General features: G+C 44.3%; 1 protein-coding gene across 3 annotated transcripts in view; it reads right to left on the bottom strand.

The window, feature by feature from the left end:
- Nucleotides 1–24,413, bottom strand: part of SPTBN1 (spectrin beta, non-erythrocytic 1) — a 190,345-nt gene that overhangs the window by 63,506 nt on the left and 102,426 nt on the right. For all 3 annotated transcript variants that reach the window (XM_045787980.2, XM_087863401.1, XM_045787982.2), the window contains one exon: nt 6,538–6,689. In XM_045787980.2, the coding sequence (XP_045643936.1) occupies nt 6,538–6,689 (152 nt within the window). The remainder of the gene's footprint in view (nt 1–6,537; nt 6,690–24,413) is intronic.

The raw sequence follows: 24,413 nt of genomic DNA, 5'->3' as shown, positions 1-24,413 counted from the left end.
TGAGGTTCAATGCTGGTGGCGGAGCAGGAGCGGGAGTAAGAACCGAGACTAAAACTCAAGAATACCAGCTGCCAGGTCTCCTGTTCGGTTTGCTATCATGTTTTAGGGCACAAGAGCTGGGCCAGTTAAGGGAGCAGTGATGGCGGGAAATTCATCTTAGGAAGTATGAACTATCTCACAGAGCTATACCTTGGAACACACTGGTCATTGAGACGACAGCGCTCCCAAGATCTCAACATTCTCAGCTGCCACTAACTGAGCAACTAGTTAACCTCTTTGTGAGGTGGTTCGTGGCGGTGATCACATTTCACCCTCACAGTAACACTTCACCGAGGAGAAGACACTGGTTTAGACACATGGGAGTAATCCACGTGGCCGGCAAGGATTCGTTCTCTTCCTGCTACACCAAGAACTAAGAGTGGTGCATATTTCCACGTGAAAGGAAACAGACCCAGTTCCCATCTGGCAGATAGTTTCCATTTTTTTAAAGAGCTATTTTTATATTACTAAACTTCCATTCTCTTAAAAGGAAAAGAGAGATAACAATGGAGAAAACTGAACACAATGGAACCGGGGGGGGGGTGCAGTCCTCAGTAATAAACACTTTCTTGAGGCCGCGCCCCAAAAGCAGCTGATTCTGCCAAGAAAAGGAGTGTTCCCGGTCTTGCCTCCATTAATTACTGTTAAATTTCCACTGTGACACTGGTGCGTTCCCACCGCAACGTGTGTCTTTCTGTCCTGGAGGTCACTTCTGATGGGGCAGTCTGAAATGCCATTCACGTGGGGAGAGGATCAATGCCAGACGCACATGTGACGCAGAAATGAGTGGCGGCTGTGGTGGCAGCAGAACGGTTCCTCTGAGGAAACGCCCATTTTTAGGGATCCTCCTTTAAATCATTTTAACAAGCTTCCCTGCTCTTGTAGGCACTTTTCCTGTGTCCCTTCCCAAGGTCCCTTCTGTCCCTTCTAGTCCCAAATCTTCATCAAACAGAGCTCTATCCTAGGCTTCACCCGAGACCCATCTTTTTTCAGACTCCAAAGAAGGAGTGGAAATTACAGGGTGAAAGAACCACCTAGCACCTGACGACACAATTCCAAATGCTTATTAGAGCAAATTGTCCGAGCCCTGCCTCTGAGAAGCAGTGTGGCCTTGGGCAAACCCGCCCGAGTGGACCCAGTGCCCTTAGAAAACAACGAAGGAGCTGGATGGTCCCTGGTCCACCATGGTGCCTCCACTGCCTGGCCATCCTTGAGTTTGAGTCTTTTATCCCCTGCAGGGTGTCAGGATCTGCAGAACTAGAGAACAATCACAATGCAGGGTTTCTGTTAGAGCTTAGAGATGGCAAAGAGAAAACAAATGTTTCCTAGAGTGATCTGGCCTCCTTGAGTAAAAGAGGAAGACACAGGGGAGGATTTCTGGCAGGGTGTCTTGGTAGGCCCCCTGGGAGGTGGGCCATGCTGTTCCACCCTGGAACCCCCACTCCCTCAGACTTTTCTTTATCGGTGTCCCAGGTTACCTTGAAGCCACCTGGAGCACCAGCTCTCCAAGGATTACATGGGGGACAGAGCACCAGCCCTGGGAAGCGGGAGACGCTGACTCTAGGACTCTATCTGCCTTATACTAGCTCGGTGGCCCAGCTGGCCACTTACTCTGAATCTCAGTACCTATGAAATGAAGGGATCTAACTTAGTGGTAACCAAAGTCACTTCCAGCTATAAAATACAATGTATGTGTTGGAGAGTGAAAGGCTTACTAACCTGCAAGGTGAATTCTAATGATCCCTTGTTCAGTTAAAGAGGAAATGGAGAAAAGACTACTAACTGGTCTCCACATTCCAATGTGACAGATAACTTACTTATGTTTTTGTCTTTCAATCAAAAATAGTTTGACCACACACACACAAATGGCTCTAATTAATTCAGATGGTACAATGGGAAGCACTAATTCCAAAATCTCCTCTAATACATGACATAGCCAAACTCACGTCACACTAGGTCCTCGGTCAAGTTTTGAGCTTTAACGAGTATAAACGATTTTTGTCCAATTAAAATTAATCAAGGATTAACACACTGTGTTCCACTAGGTCCTGCCTGTCTCCTCACTGGCTGGGACCTCTTTCAATGAGTATTTCCCTTCAGCAGGGCTCAGCAGGAAAGGAGGGCACCAACAAACAGGAGAGCAGCCTAGAGTCCAGGTTCTATGACTTACTAGTGACACTGGCCTTGGGCAAGATCCTGGTCAGCGCTGCCTATTTCTTCCATAAAGTCTAACTGCCCACTTCATTAGACTGTGAGAACTCGGTGAGATGGTAGATGTGACAGTGTATACTAAAAAGCAATACACTCTCAAGTCACCATCAGCACTCTTTCCAAAAACCACCTCCAGTTTAGCTGGGATACTTCCCTACCCCCAGTTCCTTCCTGATGCCCACCACCAAAAGTGCTCCTCACTCTCCCTCATAGCAGACACCTGACCTTTATCGTCTCCTGCCATCCACACCCGAACCCCTCCTCCTGGATCCTCATGGGACCCTGCACACTTGCCATCCAGAAGGCTTACCGCCCCTTCTGAATTCTAGGGCTCTGGGCCAATCCCTCAGTACTTCATCATGCATACCTATCACTACTCACGTTTTGCACTTTTTGCAGTTAAAATTAGACTGCAATTTAATGGGGGTGTTCTTCTGTGGCTGGTTGTTCTAAACAAAAGAAAATTCTCCCAAACAAATGATCTTACAAACAACAGGTAGATTTTGTGGCCAGTTCACAAACCCCATTTCAACAACACATGCCAGTACGGCTCTCCTAACAAAGGCTTTATGTAAAACTCACTCAGCACAGTTCAACATGGTTGATTTAAGGCTTAACAAATCTCGTGGTAAATCTATCTTCCCCACCTAGCTCAGCCTGTTTTGGAATTAACGGTGGCAAAGAAAAAAGAAATCCTGTTGTTGATTTCTCTTCTTTGACGCTGATTAACGGAGTAAGAAGACAGAATATCAGAAAACAGCAGGCAAGCAAAAACCAGTGACATGTGCTACTGGAAATGGCAGGAGCTAGGGGCAAGGACAGAGATGTTCACAAAACCCTGTCCTCTCTGGGTCAAAGTTGAGTGCTCTGGGGGATAGTAGAGTGTTCAGAAAACCTTGTCCTCTCTGGGTCAGAGGTGAGTGCCCTGGCAGGAGCAAGGCAGAAAACTGGCGGCCTTACTTAGAACCATTCTTCATTGCTGAGGCCCATGGAGAAAAGGGAGCAGGCACAGGCAACCCTCAAACCTGGGTTGTGACCTGTGGGCCCCCCTTCACCCCCAAAGTCCAAGCCTGACAACATTATTCCCAAGGCCCTGGGATCTGGGACCGATGACAAAGTGACTGACACAGGTTCTGCGGTCATAGCTTTTATCTGCTCAGTTTATGCTGAAGTCAAGGGTGGGTCTGTGTTTTTTAAGGGATTTTAAAGCAACACCTTTATGAAGAGTTACAGTCCATTGTGATTTTGGAAAAAAATGTTTTTGTAAGTAAAAACCCAATCCTACCCAAGTATGAAAAGCTTCCTGGCTCAGCCTCAGAGTTTCCTCATTGCTCCATAGACTGATATACCCAAGGCAAAGACAAGGACAACTCCAGACACAGTTCCTGTCCAAGCCAGGACCACAGAAGGGGATTTCTGCCTCCTGATATTCCCAATACAGCAGAATCAAGTGCCTTGATAACCCAAAATGCCTACTTAAAACTTGTTTAAATGTAACTCAAATTTTACTGAGCCAAATGGGGTTAGGGTGGAATTGCCTGGGTTGTTAAGCTAATGTTTCTTTGAACTTAGTAAAAATCAGACACATTTCCTCCTCTGTAAAGAAGGGTTTAACTGTCTCCAAGAATTTATTAATAAAGTAAATTCAGATACTCAAGTTCTTCAGACATTCATCTGTTATATACTGCCAAGCTGATGGTAAGGCATGGGGCTAAAATGCCGACTGACACTCAGGTCCAGATGGAAGGCAAACGTTTACATTACATAGGGTTTGGGATCACTGGTGCAGAAAGCCCAGAGCTGACTGAATGCTATGTGACCAGACACGTTTAGCTGTGGAAAAGAATTTACCAGGCCTGGAAGTTCCAACCGCCTGATTAGTTTTGTGCTCTGCATATGCAAGGATCCTCTGGGGCAAGCCATCAGGGAGGTCATCTCCTACAGTTAGGGTCTCTAACTTAAGTCCTCGGCAGCCTCCAGTGCCAAGAGCAGAGAATAGTTTGTGTCCCCTCCAGAAAGTTCCATGAACCAAATAAACCACGGGGCTAAAAGGGGCTGAAAATCTTCAGTCCGAATGAACAAGAGCTTTAGCTCACTCTATCTACGGTATCCTTATTTTTGGAATAAGAAGATTAATCACCCGCCAAACCTATAATCAAGGTTGGCTGTGACGAATGAATAATGAAAGAAGTTAAGGCACTTGGGGGTTCACAAAGTGGTATATCCCTGCTCAACGCAATTTCTGGCACTGACTGCCTGAGAGGTTGGAGATGGCGCCCATCTTATGTTCTTCCCCACTCCTACCCTCCCCTAGGTCTCTGGGTGGCTTAAAAAAAAAAAAAAAAAAAAAAGTACTGCTAACAGCAAACGAAGAGAGGAGTAGGAGGGATCTGCACCCGACTAAGATTTATGCTTTGTTAGTTGCTTTCTTTTTCCCTACTAAAGTTTTTGTTACCCTGTTCAGAATAAAGGGCAACGGGACTTATCCCATTTGTTATGTGGACATTATCAAGGACACAATCTTCTTAGTATTAAAGAATTATAGACCTACAAAGGTGAACACTTTGCTCCCTACAGCCTGGAAGACTGGACCCTACTGGAACCAAAATAAATGTTCAAATTAATTTCTCTTCACATAACCTTTAATTATTTTTTAGCTATTTTCAAAAACAAGCAAAATAAAATCATAAATAATCACACTAGGCTAAACTTTTATTAAAGAAGAGAAAAAAAAAGACCTGAGAGGTAGGGGGAAATGTCCGCTTACAAAAATTAAATTTAGGGGCACTTGGTTGGCTCAGTTGGTAGAGCATGCGACTCTTGATCTCGGGATTATAAGTTTGAGCTCCATGTTGGGTGCAGAAATTACTTAACCATACATAAAATCTTTAAAAACAAACAACAAAAAAAACCCCAAAAAATTAAATTTAAAGGTGCATATCACAATAATTCTACCCTAGGTTCTCACACAAGACACACTTCAAAAAACAAATCAAAACGCAATAAATGACAGGCCCTTATCCTCTCCACATGAGCCCAACTGCTCCCAATCTCACCCTATTAAAACTACCTTCAGGGCAGCCATCATGGTCTTGGGCAGAAGCCTCCTTTATTTTTCTAGTTTGTTTAGCTTGACCCAAAACTCTCAGAGAAGATAAGGTAACAAGACCTGTATGCTTGGGGAACAAAGAGCGGAGACAAAACTCACTACAGATGAGATGTGGCCTCACGATTTTGTAAAGGACTCTGTTCTTGAACGGAGAGGCAGAGAGAGAGAAAACCGTGTTTTTACCCAGGCTCAAGAGGCAATTCTGTTGGTAGGCTAGTAACAGGGCAGCCCCTTGCCTGTGGTCAGAGGTGTGTGGGTTGGTCTGCATACAGACCCGTGCAGCTGTCAGGTTACAGGGTGGAGCTCAAGTTAAAAATAGGTCTTTCTGCAGCCCTGCCAACCGCCAGCATCCTATTTTCCCGGTGATGTCACTACAGATGTGGGGCTCTATCCCTGGGCGTCAGCGTTTGGCACGGTCCCACCACCACCTATGGACTACATCTGCTCTGGTACAATTTAGCATCTATTTTCAAACCGAGACCAGACAAAACCTGTTGGGTCAGTTACAGGGACTGCTTTAAGGTTCATAAACAAAAGTCACATCAGAGACAGCCGCTGTAGCTCTGGGAAACAAAATGGGGATAGAATTTTCAGTGTGGGCTGACAATTCCCCTGCCCAAGAAAGGCACCATGAATTGATCAGAAGCTGTGTGTCTCCAAGGAGATGACAAAACACCAGCGTCTCCCTCCACCCCCAAAATAAAACGCATGCAAGGAAGAAAGCAAAAAACATCAGAGACTACTGAGTTCAATTCTTGCCACCTTGTAACGGCAGCTCAGATTTTCCAAAGGATCCGTAAGAAACAGATTTAAAATTATTCCATGACCTCATGGGATACGGATTCATCTCAGAGCCAGTGCCCGAGTCTGGCCCTTCAATTTGCAGCACCGTGCCCTGTTTAACAGGGGACACCAGCCAAGATCTTTCAGACCAAGGGTAGTAACCTCACAAATTACCCGAATGAGGCCACTTGATTACAGTTCAAGAACATCACCTAGACTCACAATGGTACGCGGGAGCTTTTCCTGACATGCTCATCTCACTTATCAAGATTCTCCTTCTCAAAAACATCCATCATTAATTGCAAAACTCATCAGGAAACACAAGTCCATATCTGATTTTTCAAAACCATTCTCTGACCTATGGTGCAAAGTCACTTCCTAACAGTCCCACTTACCAGCCTCTCTCCGGAGAGGACTTCCAGCAGCTTGATGAGCATCCGTCCATCTCGAAGGTCAGTGTACAGGTCTGTGATCCGGCAGGACACTCGGGCGAGGTGGGAATTGACCCACTTGGTGAAGGTCTTCTTCTGCACAGCTTCACGCTCATCTGCAAGCAGAAGAGAGATCACTTTACCATCATTTACAGCATGCCGGCAGGAGAGATGTGCTAGCAGGGTCACAAGACCCCAGCCAAAGGAAGAACAGGAAAACTCAACTCTGAATGAAACCTCAACTCAGCTCCTCTTAAGCATGATCAACTCTTCAGGAATCTAAGAACTGTACAATCCTTGAACACATCCGAGCCGCTAAGCGTACCACCAGAATATCCTTGCTCTCATTCATTTCATTTTCTTTCCTCTCTGCTGAAGAGGCCAGAGGATACAGTGGAGCACAGGGGGGTCTGTGCAGCTCTGCCCAGTAGCCTCACATCTGGTAAAGTTTCTAATGTATAAGTCGCAGCTACTATTATTCCTCCGAAAGGCATGTGTTAGGGAAGTACACAGTAGATGGAGGGATGTGGGGTAGAGAAGCTAAGGAGACAGCAAGAAATTGCTTCCCTCATGTACAAAGGATCAGAAGATGAATTCACTCATGACCTTGATTTGTAATGACACTCTGACCTGCTGAGTCCCACGCCCCATGAACAGCAGAGAAAAATGGCAGGCAACGTGGTGAGGTACAAAGAGATTTGGCCAGGCACTGGGAGAGCAGGGCCTGGGCCCAAGGTTTCGCCAAAAATGTGCGGAGATACTGGGTTCAGGGTCCCCTTCCGTAAGATGAGCGGACAGCTATACTCTCCATACTTCAACCACTCACTGAAAAGGGAACTGCTAGTTGATGGTCTAAAGCGCGGTAGCTGAAGATCCAAGTCATCCAGGAAAGAGTATTAAGTTTTTCAAGCCTCACTGATCAAGTTCTGTCCAATCCAAAGCCTAAAATTCTAGACACATCTGCCCAGAACAGGCCTTTCATATCCGTACAAACAGGTTTCCAAACTTCTTGCCTCTGCAGAATGTTCTAAATGCAGGCTGCTGAAACCTTCGACAGGGGTGGACAGAATGTGTCCGTACCCATTCGTACTCACTGACTGTTTTCTACAGAGATACCCTTCTGTCAGTTACCCACCCCACTTCTGGTTCTGTAGCATGAATTTACACCAAAAGACCCAAGATCTACTCCTTTCAGTGTAAGCCCAAACCCACCAAGATGTTTATCATTAATCTACAAAAAAGGGAGCAGATCCCCAAAATTTTTAATGTATTTCACCACTACTAGGTGACAACTAAAAAGCCAACTTTGCTTATAAGGCATGTACCTGGTGGCCTAGAGATGCTGGGCTCCCAGGCTGACCAGAGCATCCTGGGAGGTCTGCCTGGAAGGCTTTGCTGAGGCCTCCAAGCTACCCCAGCACAGGGAGGGAGCCAGGCAGAGCCGCCAGAGGGTGAGCCTGTACTGTAGCCAGCCTGGCAGGTGAGGCAGCTGGCCACCTGCTGCAGTGAGCAGCTCCTCCCAGCTCAGCCCTTCCCTAAAGGAACAGTTTGTCCAGCGGAAAAGAGGGTCTTTCCCTGGGACAATGGCCAACCCAAACCAGACAAAGGATCAGAAAGGGCAAGATTGAGGGAATGAGAAAAAGGTAGTAAGGGGCACAATGCAGATGAAAAAGGAGCTGTACCAGTACCATCATGAGAAGTCACAGAGAGAAGATCACATGCATTATTAATCACGCAATCATCATGCTGGACAACAACTTCATGACACTGACACAGGGAGCTGTATTTTTTGGCTGAAAGTTGGCTGTTTTGAAAGAGGAGGTCCAGAGCAGAATACAAAGACATTAAACTTCTCCTAAGTACTTTTCACATATAGCAAGTAACTCCTGGTTCAGACGTATTTAGGATCAACTAATTTTTATTTTTAAATTATAACACATTTCATGTGCTACACTGGAGTTGGAAATGTCTTTAATAAAGCCCTTGATGGGTATCGAGGCTGTTATTAAAGGGTTTGGGCTCAAAATCACTACCACACCCAGCCTATCAAGGGAACAAGATCAAAATGAAAACCTGCTTGGATTATGGTATCTCTAAACAAACAAGCACAAAAGGTGTTCCGCAGCCAACTGTCACTCCTTTGGGTGAATCTCACATTACAGAAACACTCCTGGCTTCTTTTAGGTTCTGAATTAGCAGGTTCCTTTACGAGGGGATTCCATGGATTTGTTTCAAAAGACAGTAAGTGCCCTTCCCCAGCACCCAGTTCTGAGAGTTGCAGCCCATCCCTGACTCTCCTCCCCCAGGAGGAGGCAGAGAGGTCACTGGTGGGGAAGAGAACTGCTCCACATAGCCTGAGGACCTGTGTGAGAAAGGCTCCTCAGGTCCCCAGAAAGTCCAGGAAGAAGGGAGAGAAGAGGAGGGGGAGGAGAGCTTGAACAAAAATAAAAGGAGAGGAACGAGAGCTGGCTTTCTTGTCCTCATTCCTGCCTTTTTCTACGCTCCCCACACGGCTTACGAGCAGGCCCCAGGTCACGTAAGCGTGCTAGAAAAGTCACATAAGGCCTAAGTTCCTCCAGCTCACACCATGCACTGGAAAAGGCACGGAAGATTCCATCCAAGGACCGGACCAGAACCAACACTCTCATGACACACAAGGGGCAGGAAATGGGCTCAGCAGTGAGACACGAAGTCCAGTCAGCTTAGTGTGTCCTCTAACAATGGATGGTTTGGGGAACAACAAACACTTCTGAGGCCTGAAGGAGGGAAAGGGAGGGAAACAAACCTATCTAGCAGCCCAGCAGAGGATGAGGCTGCGTGTCCTTGGGGACTCCGTCCTTTGTTCCACCCTTCCTGGGAAGGCACGATGACATCACCCTGCACTCGCAATCCAGCGAGACTGCGGCAGATTAAGCCAGCCGCCTGTCTGAGGAGGAGCAGGCAGCCCTTGGCACAGACGATGGAAGACAGTCCAGAGGCGTGTTTCCAAGCCCAAGCTGCTGTCACTGTGCCAGAACTGTGTGAGGAAGTGGTGGGAGGAGCCAAGAAAGGAGAGCCCACTTCCAGTTCTACCAGTATGAGGCAAACCTGGTAATAAGAAAAGGGAGCCCTCGCAAACCCCATACTGATTTGGTTAACCACACTAGTGGTTCTCAATTCCCCTCAGGACATTCAGCAATGTCCGGTGACATTTTTGACTGTCACACCTTGGGGGGTGGGTGCTACACTGGCATCTAGTAGGTAGAGGCCAGGGACCCTGGTAAACACCCTATAGGGCACAGGACAGCCCCCACGACAAGGAATTATCCAGCTCAAAATGTCAGTAGTGCCCAGGCTGGGAAACCCTGGTGTAGGCATTCTGGGCTCCCACCAAAAGGAGCTGGCATTTGGAGCATCTCAGACTGCACTCCCCAGCGAGAGAGACACCTGAGTTGGGGGGTGCTGTTCATTCTTTACTCTCTTAGCCCACATGCAAGGTTTTGCGATCCTGATGGCCTGCATGTTGGCCACCGCAGGAGGAATGTCTATACCCTCGACCCCACTCATCCCACAAAGCACTTACTACTTCCTTGCAAGAAAGAGCAGCAGCAGCTGTCACTATCTCTGCCTCCAGCACAACCACAGGGGTAGGAGGCTCAGTCTGGGCCAGGGTGACAGTGGGCATTTCTGTCCCCCAAGCCCACTCATGCCTGCATCTGCTCCCAAGAAGTTGACGTGCTGAGCTTGACACTGGGGCAGGTTCCCCATCCGCCCCCCCCCCCCCAACAGCCCTGCCCATAAGCTGCTAAGTGCTGCCTCCCAGAAACAGGCCCCTCCACAGCCCTGTTCCCAGGAGTACCTCCCAGCTGTGTCAGTCCATGCCCCCCCCCACACTATATTTATTTAGAGGGACTGACCTAAGGTTGCTCTAGAATTGGATGAGAGGAGGCGAAATGTTCACTAAATCAGCACCCTCTCCTCTGGCCCAGCAGACCAGCACTCTCATCAATTCAAACCATCCGAGATCCAGGATCACGGAGCCCCTTGACCGCAGGGTGGAACGCGGCTTTAGAAGTCCTCTAAAACAACACCCTTTCAAAAGCAAAAACATCCCTCCTACTGTACCTGGGCCAGCTATTTAAAAATCCCAGAAAGGGGGGAAACTATGTGTGTGGATGTGGCAGTATAGTGTTAAAGGTCGTACAGAAAGAAAACAGCTTTTTTTTTATTAAAGTAATAATAGCATCACTGAGACTTACTATGTCCTAGGCACCTATCTATGTGCTTTACAGTCCCCATAACTACTCCCATCAGGCAGAATTAGTAACTTTCCAGGCAGGCTGGCTCCAAAGCCTGGGTTCTCAACCACTATGCCCCTAGCACATTAAAACACAAAACCAAACATGTTTCCACGATACAAGATATAGAATCATCCATCATCAGGGGCACCTGGGTGGCTCAGTCAATTAAGCATCTGCCTTCAGCTCAGGTCATGATCCCAGAGTCCTGGGATTGAATCCTGCATCAGGATCCCTGCTCAGCGAGGAGTCTGCTTCTCCCTCTTCCCCCTGCTGATGTTCTCTCTCACTCTCTCTCTCTCTCAAATAAAATCTTTAAAAAAGAAAAAAAGAATCACTCATCATCACACCATCCTAACCCACGTCCTTATTTTGTGAAAAGGTCTGCTCCATCACTGGTAACTCCAACTATTGGACAGTGTCTCTATCCAGTCTACATAGGTCTCTATAGGGCCCAGCAAGGCTCACTCCACCTAACAGAGCTACAGAGAATATGGGTCTCCTCACTTCTCCACATAAGGGCCTTCAGGTTTAAACATTCCTCACCGATGCTTCTTTGCAATGAGTGGCATAATGTGGTAGGGAGAGTGGAAACCAAGATGGTACCTGAGGACACGACCACCTCTGGCAGCCTGGCATCAACAGACACCGACAGATGGAAGGCAGGACTTGAGGGCACTTGCAGAGCTAGCAGCTCAGAGACAGGAAACATGGGGAACCAGGTGAAGAAAGGGCAGAAGGAACCAGAAGCACCGCCCCCCCCCCCCGCAGGAGGGGGCTTGGTTAGTCTATGTGTCAGTGAAGGAGTGGGAGTCAGGAAAGGCAAAAGCTACTCTCAAAACAAGCCTCCAAGACCCACTAATTCTACCAAAATGTCCTCCTCAGAACCCTGAACACCTGGGAACCAGAAGTGGTTCCAGGTGTGAAGACCAGCCAGCTAGTTCTTTGGTACCACAGGCTCAGAGAAAAATTAGCCAGCCACCTGGGAAGTGAGAACCACTGAGAAGCAGAAGAGAAAACCCATCCTCGAGTGAGTGGCAACACCTGTGTCAGCTTCTGATCTGTGGCAGGAGTGAATCATAGGTAAAATTCTATGGTGCACTTTCTTGAAAACAGAATTTGATAAGATGGTGTGCCTGCAGTTACACCATCATGCATCTGAACAGCAACTTCACACTTCTCTGCACAGCGACTCTGTCAGGGAGGTGGGAACCGGGGGGTATCTCCACGAGAGCTCAAGGCTCGGTGAGGATGAGGGCTGCTCCGTATCACTGGCCAGCAGAGGCCGAGCCGCCATATGCCGCGTGTCCCTGGGTGCTGCTCCGTCTCCTCCACTGCGCAGTATGGTTACAACGAATTAGGATGCACGCATGGCTACACCTTCTTCTGTAAGTACCTAGAGTCACCATCTTTGGGTTTTGATAAATAACTTGAAATTTTCAGAAGATGGCTTACTGAAAAGAGATGAAACATTTATAACAGAGAAACATTCTTGCCTAAATTTTAACCGAAAGGCTGTGAATATCCTCTCCATCATCATGCCCTTCGAAGCACATAACTGACTTCCATGCTTCTGAGCGAATGACTATCATCAAACCTGGAAGACTGTAATGCGTCAACATTTATTTACTCTGGAAAACTTGTTGCAACTGGAAAAATGAACACTGTGTTAGCCTAAGTTATGCTAAAGGAGATAGAAAAAGCTTTGATGAACAGAAGGGCATTGTGTGATGGAAATGATTGTACAGCATCTTTTGGCAACACCCCATGCACAGAGTGCTAAACACAACCACATTCACCATATGCCACAATTCTGGCTATGAAAGGGGATGCGAGCCAGGGGCGAAGAAAGGCCTGAAGGCATGGAACATTTCTGGATGGAAAATAAGGGAAATACAGAAACGGGAACTGACAAATGACCCCACGTTCAGTACTCCCTCAAAGACTAGATTTATACCTGGCTGCAGAGGCCAGATCTGTCTTCTACTTTTCAAATAGTCTGAACCTGCTGGTCTAACCCAAGAATATTTTCCTATCAGGATCTTCTTCAAACCGTGCTAAGAAAGTGGCCTGTCTGAAGGAAGAGGTGGCAAATGTACAATTTTTCTCTGGACTGATAGCTATGTTAGGTGTAGATGTGGGTTCACAGTAGGAATTGAGAAACGAGGATGGAAGCAGAGAAGAAATCAAAAGGAGGCGATGGAGCAAGCATCCCATGAACCCAGCCCCATGACTGGCTAATTAAATGGACAATATTATAGCTCTCTGGGTAAGGACTAATCTGAAGTTGAGAGTATTAATAAGCTCCAGTATTTACAAAGCACCTACTGTATGTAGAACTCTGTGTCTAAGTCAAGGTCCCTTGCCCTCAATGAACTAGTTAGTCTGGCTGGGAGAACAAAGTGGAAAGTCAAAAAATAACAAAGATATTACAAAGTAGTACAGGATCAGCTGCCAGGAGAATGATTTCAAGATGTATTTCTGGGTGTTTGGAAGAAAAAGCTCACTTTAATTAGGATGGCTTCAGGCCCCTTCCTTCAACAATTACTGAAGTCCCTCGTGCCTTTCTCATTCTTACCCATCTTTTTTTTTTTTTTTTTAAGTTTGTATTTATTTATTTAGGTGTCTCTACACCCAACATGGGGCTGGATCTCGGGACCCCGAGATTAAGAGTCGCATGCTCTACTGACTGAACCAGCCAGGTGCCCCTCATTTTTACCCATTTTAAACATTACTGCTGTGGTCGCCTTCCCCAAGCAGCGGTTTCTCGAAGTTACACCACTGTACCAAAACCTTCAATGGCTCCTAACCTTCCACAAGAGGGTCCCAATCTCTGAGACATGAATTCAAGAGTCCAGAGCAGTCTCTGCAGAGGAGGCACCCTGTCCTCTGGGATCCTCCCTGACATATCGACAGGTCTCATGCTATGTTCTGAACTCTCACACCTTGCACATTTGTTTACACCATTCTCCTAACCTGGAAGGCACGTCCTCTTCCCTTATCCTTCCTTGAACACCCAGGCCACGATCAGCCCTTCAACAGGCCATCACTTGATGGGATGTGATCTCTTTTTATCATGTATCCTGCGTCCCCTTTTTCCTCAACTAGCCTGCAATTGCTCCCAGGGAAAGGACCCAATTCTGCATCTGTTTAGCGCCTCAGTATACATATGCCTGGCAGTGAGTACACGGCAAACATCTGGTGAATGAACCAGCAAACTTGCAATGCCCCACGAGTAGGCGCTCAATAAATCCTGCTGCTACTGGTGGTCCTACTGAAATTACTGAGGAAAGAAATTTCAAATCATATAGACGGGGCCTAAGAAGTTAAATGTTATCACTGTACAGCAACTAAAAATCGTTCATGACTGAATTGCTTCTTGCAATTGTTCCTCAATGTCTGATAAATGATAAAAATGCAATTTTGTGGTATGGTCTTTCAGAATAAAAGGGATCCAAAACTAACCCAAAAAGTTTGAAAAGCTTTTATTTTTCATTTTGTTTTGTGGCATTTGCCATCACATACGTATACAGTAGAATGAGGCAGCGAAATATATACGGGTGTAATTATAACGTTATTTTAACATGACCAAATAGGCCAACAGTCAAAAGACTTACTTTATACTAATTTTAACAATTTACCCATTAAAGCTTAATTCTTGAATTGTTTAAAAAAAAAAAAGACTCCTAATTCAAAACAAAAGACTACACTAGGGTGGAGTTCCCATATGTGCCTTGGCTTGAAAAAATAAATAAATCATTTCCCATGAGCAACATGCAAAACACACAGAGCAGGAAACCGGAAACAGGCAACTGGCTGTATTGATAATAGAGAATCAAATTGTTATCTTGAGGCAGCAAAAGGAAGGAAACTAATCTTTTGACTAAAGGCCTCCCTGTGACGGGTTAGTCTGCGTGCGGGCGGGCCTTTAATTTATGTTTGCTGATTTGTATATAAATAGAACTTCAGTTAAAATATTTTTCCTAACAGTTTAACCTGCTTCATGGACAAAACACACGTAAACATCTGTTCTAAATGCATGTGTAGCAAACATGCAATTCTCTGCTAACACTTAACAGTCTGATATGCAGACTACAGAACAACTGTGAACTCGATATAACCTTGCACCTACGATCTCCATCAGTGCAGGAGGCCCTGCTTGCCGCTTAGAGCAGGACTTTCTTTTGAGTAGCCCAGCCCAATTCTGTCAACTGGAAACTAAGGCACTGCAGAGGGAGACTCCCAATAATGAACTGAGAAAGGCGGCCAGCTCCCAGGGGTCCTGCCTCCCAGTCATGGTCATCAGTTCAAGGCAGGCCCCTTAAAGTCTCAATCCACAAAAAGTCAAGACTGGAGGAGGCTAAGGTGATGGATGGTAGGGGCGAACTCTGAAAGCAAATGGCCGGAGGAATACCACTAACTCTTCTCAACAAGAGCAAAGCTGAGAACTAGGGTGAATTAAGTAGGGCAAAATGCCAAAACCAGGAGGGAAAATTAAATGCCTTTAGAAAACAGAAAACTTTAACTTGTATATGCAAACTAAAAAACAAAACAAAGGAATAAAACAAAAAAACAGACACAGACCCATCAATAGAGAGAACAAAGTGAGGTGCCAGAGGGTGGGACGGGCAAATGGGTGAAGAGGGCTAGAAGATTCAGGCTTCCAGCTACGGAATGAGTAAGTCAAGGAAATAAAATGCAGTCAATGGTACTCTAACAGCGATGTACGTGGCAGATGGTAGCAACACCTGGGTGAGCGCAGCACAACCTACAGAACTGTTGAATCACTGTGTGTCAACTATACTCAGAAGCACAAAAATAATAAATAAAACCAGATTCATCAAATCACTCTGATTTCTGAGGAAACTCACCTTGATAAGAGTATTAGATGAACTTGGAAATGTACGTTAACATTTTATATTTATTTTAAAATATTAAAAATGCTTCAGGAAAAAATATAAGTAAACGATAAAAGGAAATGATTGGTTCCAGTGCAAAATAATCCAGGAAATAATATAAGTAAAATATATAAGTAAAATATAAGGAAAATGATATAAGTAAATGATAAAAGGAAATGATTGGTTCCAGTGCAAAATAATCCATCAATGAAGCTTATTTAAAAAAAGAATGTTATTTATTTTGCTAAAAATTTGAATTGTACATAATTTTCCAGGAATGCAACTATTAAGTAATACTGGATTTCATTATACATTCTAAAAAATTACTGTCAGTACCCTGATTCCTACTGGTGATTCCAAAGCTGCTGTAGCAGCAACAACAACATATTAAATTTATTGAGTCCATGTGCCAGACCTCTTATTGATTTATTTAGACCCACTGTTATTAGATATATTTATTATTATTCCAAGTTTACAGCTGAAGAAACGGAGGCATCCTGTGCCAAAGGTCACACAGTCATTAAGTGATTACAACCAATAGGTTTCGTAAGCCTTGGGCAATGGGATTATGATGGATATTGAGTAACAACACCTCATTTATTTGACACCAATAACAGATTCCCCCCCCCCACTTAATATTTAAAATAAATGCAACTTAATCCTTGGAAGTTTGTAACTGGAAGTTTGTTTTGATGACTATGTTCTGAAGTTTGTTGCCTATGCCTTAATAAACAAAATATGACAGAGGCGCCTGGGTGGCGCAGTCGGTTAGGTGTCTGACATCAGCTCAGGTCATGATCTTGGGGTTCTGGGATCGAGCCCCGCATTAGGCTCCCCAGTCAGCGGGGAGTCTGCTTTTCTCTCTCCCTCTGCCCTTCCCCCACTCTTGCTCTGTCTCTCTCCCTCTCAAATAAATAACATCTTTAAAACAACAACAACCACATATGATAAAGATTAAAAAAAACAAAAACAAACCAGGACCTATGAAAAAAATATCCAGAAACCATTCACTAAATTTATCTGAAAATGGGTGGCACACTTCCAAAGTACCTTCCCATACAAGAAGCACTGTCGTGAGCCTGACATTCCAGCAGGCAGGAGCCTGAAGCTGCACCAGGCAGAGTCAGCAGGACCAAGGATGAAGTCAGTGCTATGGGTTCCTACGCGCCGCTGGGCGCTGTGAGGGCCCACATTAACTTCACCTTGTTCATGAAGACGTCACTTCTAACTAGATGAGGCACGGAAAGAGTCTAGTGACTTGCCCGAGGGCATGTGGCTAGCAAAGGCACATCCAGGATTAGAACCCTCATCTGTATGAACCCTGAAGGATCCCAAAGCGCCTCCTCACACCACCATCCCACACTGACTGAGGAAAACAAGATTATTACCTCCCAAAACAATACCCGTCCACTAAGGTCAGCAGCTTTGTGACTGAAAAGATCAATTTTAAAATAGGCACCAGCGAACTCTGGCCTATAGCCTGTTTTTGTACAGTCTCGGGGCTGGAATGTTTTCTCATACTGGGGGTGGGGGGACGCACTGAAGGAGAATGAGGAGATACGCTAGAGACCCTGTGTGGCCTGCAAAGGCTAACACGGTTATTATCTGGCCCTTGAAGTTTCATCAGTTCCCGGTTTAAACATTTTTATAATATCATTAGTCACATATACCCTTTGTTAGCTTCCATTTTCAAATCAAAACCAGCTTATTAGCAAATATGCACTGAACGCTTGCTATGAACGAGATACCAGATTGGGGACCATTTGCATCTCTACTACTAAACATGCAGCCAGGGTGATGTGCCATTTTTTTTTTTTAAGTTCGATTACTAGGACTCTGCCTGCATGTCCAATCAGCCAGAGGGTGAACTCCGGGTCCTCTCCCCTCCCCAGCTGAGGAGTATTTCTCCTTGAAACAACAGGATTAAAAGAGCCACTCCAGTAGTCAGGAAGGACACAACACGGTGGACACCACAGGCCAGAACTCAAGGCTGTACCCTCATGTTCGAAGGATGAGGAAGAGTCCCACTTCCCATGGTGCACAAGCTTCAGGTCCTTGGTTCTTACCCTCATAAACACTTTATTCGCCATCACCTCTCCTCCCCCAATTCTCCCTGAAAGGAAACTAAAAAATATGAAGTCCCAGGTAGTTAGGGTAATTTGTAATATCCTCAAAAGGTGGAAAAAGCTTGGAACAGACACCACATCCTTTAGAATCCAACTTATATGGGAGAACGGTAACATTTATACAGACTAGGACAGAATTTTTTAAAGGGAAGCAACCATAATGGGTACACTAAAACTTTATAAAGGTAATTTCATTGCTGTATGTGGGGGGAGGGGATGACCTTTTCTGGGCAACAACCAAAGAAGCAGTAAAGAATATATCCTAACCAGGTTATCATGTGGCACACAAATTCACTGGTAAAACTAAAATTCTTTACTTCATCTTCAAGGGCTAAAGGTAGGTTTTTATTACAGAAGCCTCGGGATTAAGTGGAGGTGGTGACAATTAAAATGTATTATGTTTCTTTTTTCATGCAATGCACAAAAAAACGTCACCATACTGTTCTGTGGACAATGTAGCTAGTCTGAGCCGGTGTATTAAAAATCAAATAGTGTGTGCCCTGGCCCTTGCTTATGATATTCTCTCTTCTCCAGTTTTCCAGAATTCTTAGGGTCAACAATGCAAGGAGAAAAACAGAGTTCTCTTTCACACCCTAGAGTTACATAACTACAAGAAATTCAAGATTCAAAAGGATACTGCTGTACCTCAAAGCTTTCAGAAAGGCTGACGCTGCCAGTAGGCTACTGCACCAGTTCTAGCCACTCAGTTTCTGATAGCTGTCCTATTTAACGAAGACATCCAACTTGCATCTAATTCATTATTCCAAAGAGCTACAGTCCAAGAAACTCTCTTTTATAAAACCAGAGACACACAAAGTTAAGAAGGAGGGGACGAAGACCTAGAGGTCACCACAAAGTAGTCCGCTTTTCATGGATGGTACAGTGCTTACTAATATGATCATTTCCTAAATGAATCAGTTGTGGAAGTGCCCTTCTAAGATAATCTACCATGGAAGTCCTTCAAATATGGTTCTATGTGTAAATTTAATCTGCAAAGGATGACTGTTTTTGGAACAAAGAATGTTACAGTGATGCCAAGTTATCACCTGGAACCATAGAATTAGGACAAGGTTCCAATTAATGGGAAATTATATTTAAAAACATAAACAAAAGATTTAGAAACTGGCTTCCGTCCTAAAGATCATTACAAATTAGTCACCTAAACCCCTTTGGCAGTGACCATGACTCCCTGTAAAAACCATCAGGGTTGAAATGGAAGATTGAGAAGTTAAGTAAGACTGTTTCAACTTCAAGACCCAACTCCAAAATTATAGTTGTATATGCAAGTAAGCCCAAGGTTTCATGCATTTGGGGAAGAAGATGTCCAAACTACAATTGCATATCAGAAATAACTAACAGTTGTGACAAGATTTTTTTAAATGCATAATGTTGTAAAGATAAGCTGCTTCCTGGACTGAACTAAAGAATTTTCGAGTTTAACACTATTTTCTAAGTGATAGTCCAGTGTATCAAAACAAAATTTTCACTTCTCATTGAGTGTTCTTCATTCAGGAAGTAATTTACTGAATGATAAGCTCTGACACAATCCTCGGTTATATATTTAAACTCGGCCAACTATTTCACTGCCTAAAAAATTATTCCATGTAGAAGAGCAAATGTTCTACACCAGTACCCAACATTCCAACATTCAGCCATACAGGCCTCCTCTCATTTTTGTTTCCTCTTGGGTTAATCTATTAACCAATGAACAACCATTTATTGAGTAATTGGTCTGAAGGCACTAAAAGCATTAAGAGTCATAGCGAGAAACTTCCAATTCCTTGAGAATTCATAGCATTTGATAATGGATGCCCACACTCAACCACCACGTAGTTATTTTTAAGATCTATTACAACGAAAAAGAGAAAGTTATCACTCATAGGGTCAAACACTGAAAAACAATTCTGGTAACTTCCTTTGTGGCTTTACTCAACCTCACACACAGAATGGTTACACAAGATTTCTTATAAAGCCAAATAATACAGAGTTTTGGCGGGCAGATCCTTGAGTACACAATGTACATTGCCTTGTTTTAATAAAGGAGGACGGAAAAACTGGAGGAAGAAAAGACCTTGGATTCAGCCCCTAGGATGACCTAGCCAACAGGGGGGGTGGCACCAACAGCTCCCTCTTCCTAATCAAAGGAGGACAGTTCAGTTTATACTAGTTTGGGTTTGTTTGGTTTTTTTTAATCATTAATAGGAATACTAATCAAAGTTTTAAGTGCAGTTTCATGTAAGACAGTGCACAAGTGTGACGCAGACCACACCGAATCTTCATAGCTTACAGCTAGTTATCTACCTTATTTCTTTCATGTGAAAAAAGCAACAAAGGGGAGAAGCAGGGACATAAATAGGGAGGTGGTTCTTCTGTTGTTCTATTTGTTGTGGAAACGTAAACCTGTTGCACAGTATTGCTTAACCTAAATGCGAATCCCTTCCCAAAACAGAGAAAGCCTATCTTTACAATAAATGTGCCCCCACATGCAGGACCTCCACCTCAGGACCCTCCCATCCCTATAACCAAGGCTTTCTCTCCCACCCCACAGAGTCAGGTCCTTGTAACAGGTGTGGGGACCTGGCTGTTTGTAGCTCTGCCAGTTTGTGAGGTAATGGGGGAGGATAAAGCAACCCTGTCACAGGAGAAGTATTTCTGCCGTTACCTAGATACGCCTGCGAAGCCGAATGCTATGGCTGATTTGTTCTTCAGGGACATTTTATTGCCTAATGAAGACTTTAGTTGTTTCTCCTCAACAGCCTGTATAAAGATAATAATCTTGGAACTGGGTGGGAAGGGCTTGAAGCCCACAGATGTTCCGCTGAGGTGGCAGAAAGTTCCACTTAAAGGACTAGGTAAAAGTAGGCAAAGATAAAATAACTCTACCCCTTGGACAAATCCTGCCACTTACTGAAAACATGGAGAAAAGGGCACACTAGTGTGTGGCTAGTCGGAGGGTCAATGGGCAATATCAAACTTAAAATATGCATTTCCTCCATCTACCAGTCACATCTGTAGATATTTACTTTTTAGAAATACTTGTGCAAGCACACAAAGAGGTAGAAGACACAGGTGGCAGATTTTTAAAAAAATTGTAAAAAAAAAAAAAAAAGGTGTTAGCAACAACAAAAGAGGAAAGACCAGAAACAACTAAATATATATACTAACAGGTTAATTAAAATAAGACACATTCCTGTAAAAGAATAGTATGCATGCATTAAAAAGAGTAAGGGAAATCTGCAGTATATAGGTTAGGAGGATGACCATGAATGAAGAGTCACAGAACAGTGCACATATTTACTATGATCCTATATATCTGTATATATATATAGGATCTATATATAATATATAGATACATTTACATGTAAGTAAAATGTATATATTTAAATGTAAATGTAAGCCTATATATTAAATACACAGATACATTTAAATGTACGTAAGCAAATAAACAGGTATGCATAGCTACTTCCCAAACTATTAACTGTAATAATTGTCTCAAGGGAGCACAACCAGAGACTGGAGGATTTCCACTTCTGTACTCCTGTACTGTTTGTTGTTTTGTTTAACAACAAAAAAAAAGGAGCACATACCATTTTTGAAATATTCAAAGGGCATTTCCATTTGAGGGGAAAACATACAATTCATCTTAATTTGATAAGAGAACCCAGGCTCACAAATGGGTCCGAGATTGATGAGCAGGAAATAAAAAGGGCACCCGCTGGAGGACAACAATCTCCCAGGGCACCACGAAAGGTCATGTGAAATGCTGTCTTCGGTGAGTACTCTAAAATAAATAAAATGTCACCCTGATTTTCACGCCTATTTTCTGCAGAATGCCAAATCAGTATTTAACTTTATAAAACATTTATAAGCAAAATAAGGCAAACAAATATTAATTCTTCCTCTTAATAGATGGAGAATTGAGGATATTCATACAAAAATAAGTGACATTCACAAGACACACTGAGGTCTACAGGACGCTAGGGTAGTAGTTTGCAAACAGGTTCCACCACAGATTTCATTTGCAGGAACTACAAATGCCATTTTTTAAAAAGTGTCTGTCAATCACTGTACGAAGCAATGAGAAATTAGGATGCATGCGGGAAGGGTTTCCAGTTTAATAACACACCAGCCTCATCGACAGTTAATTACACTTGAAGTAATAGGTGGCAAGAGAGGAAGGAGCAAAGCACTGTAGAATCATCTGACCAGAGGTGATTCAAGGGGTCAAAGCCTCCCAGCTGAGGTTTGAGTCTAGGTGACATCACCCACCAGCCAAAGCATAAGATCAGAGCCCAGGGGGGTTGATCTACCAGGGCTTCAGCTACACAAGTGGGAAGCTCCATGAACACGATCCCAAATGATCAGGAAATTTGATTACTGTCTTCCATATCCACCAGTATACTTAGGGTTTATTGAGCACTTACTTTAAGGGCCAGACACTCTTCTAAGCACTAAAACTCACTGACTTCTTACACCACCATATAAAGTAGGTGTTCTTACCCAACATGTTTTGCATGACAGCAAACTAAAGCTCAGAGAGGAGGTTCAGTGACTTGCCCAAAGTCACGAAGCACAGTCCCAAGGTTTGAACCATGGTCTGCCTCACCAGCCCCCACTGCTCTAAACAGAATTCTACACTGCAAGGACTTTTACCCTGCATCTGAGATGAAAGAGGAGGCAAGCCTGACTGGTAAATATGTTTTTCCCACCTAAAGGGAGGACATGGAGCTATATCCCTTAGGTATCCTGCAAACTTAATTCCTGACAACCTGAACACCAAGAGGTTTACTTATAATTCAAGGCAGAAGCCCTCACCAAAAAGAATCCTCCATTCAACTGTGCTTTCAATTCCATCAGGATCTCTCGCCAAGCCCCCAAAAGGGAAGTATGCTTCTCTGCCCCGCCCGACACCTGTGAGGAGTACCACCAAGGACTCCTTGCTTTCGTCACCACCAATGCAAACCCAAGATCAACACTTTCCTTTTCAAATGTCACCTTTAGTTACGACATAGAAATATCCGATAACTCCCATCAAAACTCCATTAAAATTCTTCCCCAGACTGGAACCAGTGGGTCAAGAAAACTAGCTGTGTAATTGTTCCTCCATAATGTATTTTAACAAACACATGAGATAATTTAAAGAATGCATCTGTTTAAAAAAAAATCAATTACTGATTGAAAGCTTTGAACAGTTGAGGTTACATAAAACCAGCTTCCAGAGCCATCCTATTCTTGGCCCTGATAATTAAGGTATCCCATACGCCAAACCACAGAGCAGCATATGTGCAGCCAGGAGAGAGTGAAATGCCTGTTGTCTGGCATGGGGAAAGGTCCTCATTCAGTTTGGAAGTGAGCAGAGTAATTAATTAATAAAAAGTATAGCTTGGGGTAATTAGCAGCAACAAAAACATTTAGCTGAGTTTCCTCTTTTTATCTTGAGGCAGTTCCTATAGACAGATGCTCAGGATTAATGAAGTTTAATGAGACCTGCAGCAGCTGGCTAATTAGTCAGTAAGGAAGAAGCAGTAACGACAAGGGAAAAAGGGCTTTACTCTTGTTATAAGCTCAGGCCTTGAACAGTTCTTTAAAACTGTGGGGCTATACCTCCAGGAAAATCCCTGAAAGGCCTCCAAGTGGTCCCGGCGGAGGGTGGGGGGAAGCATGAATGCTGTGCCACCCAAGGGCTGGCTCGCCAGCTGAGGAGTAACTGTGGGAGCCCACAGGCATGGCGGCAGCTCAGTGCCAGCCATGATAACCTGGAAAGCAACACCAACTGGTCAATACCAAAGGAAGCCCGCGTCCTGGGCAAGCTGGACAGTCACTGTCTTATGTCTCACTGAAGCCCTCACTGAAGAATTCTCAATTCAGAGCACCGCTTCCTCCCCAAGACTAAGACTATTAAAAAGGTTACTAGTCACGAAGAAGCAGTGCTTAGTGACTACGGACGACTCCTTTGCTCTCCAGCCTACACTTGCACTATCATGTGATGTGCACATCTCGTCTTCACCACCTCCAGGCCTGGTGCTTCTGGACATGTATGAGAAGAACCCAAATCCTTTCAGGATTAACTCACTCCTGGCAATACATTTCTCATTCTGTCCAACAGTGAGGGAGGGAGGGAAGAGTGCTCTTGCTAAGAGTGAGAAAGAGAATATCCTGGGATTACCACACCCACCCCATTACCCCTGTCACACAAACAGCAGAGAATGGCAATACAACCAATTCACAAGGCCTGTGCTTCAAGTGGCTTTCCCAGGGATGTGGACAGATTCGTCCTCTATTTATTCAAGACACACACTGTGAAGAGCCAGAGTGGGCATTTAAAATGGAAGGTGCCCAGCCAAAATGGGTCAGAAGCCACTAAATGTTACTGGTTTCCTGAATGTTTCAGATGCTTTTTAGTCTCACACATAGTTCTATATTTAACCACCACTCTGCACAGCACCAAGAAATAAAATCTACTCCTTATGGAACAAAAAAGTCACCTGAGAGTAACTCTCAAAGGGGGTATTACTTCAAAGAAAAATAGGCTTGGAGCC

The sequence above is a fragment of the Ursus americanus genome, chromosome 7, assembly GCF_024610735.1.
Source record: "Ursus americanus isolate L20-20 chromosome 7, mUrsAme1.1.p, whole genome shotgun sequence".
NCBI lineage: Eukaryota > Metazoa > Chordata > Mammalia > Carnivora > Ursidae > Ursus > Ursus americanus.
Note: the sequence above shows the minus strand (reverse complement) of the source record. Positions and strands in the feature narration are given on the sequence as shown.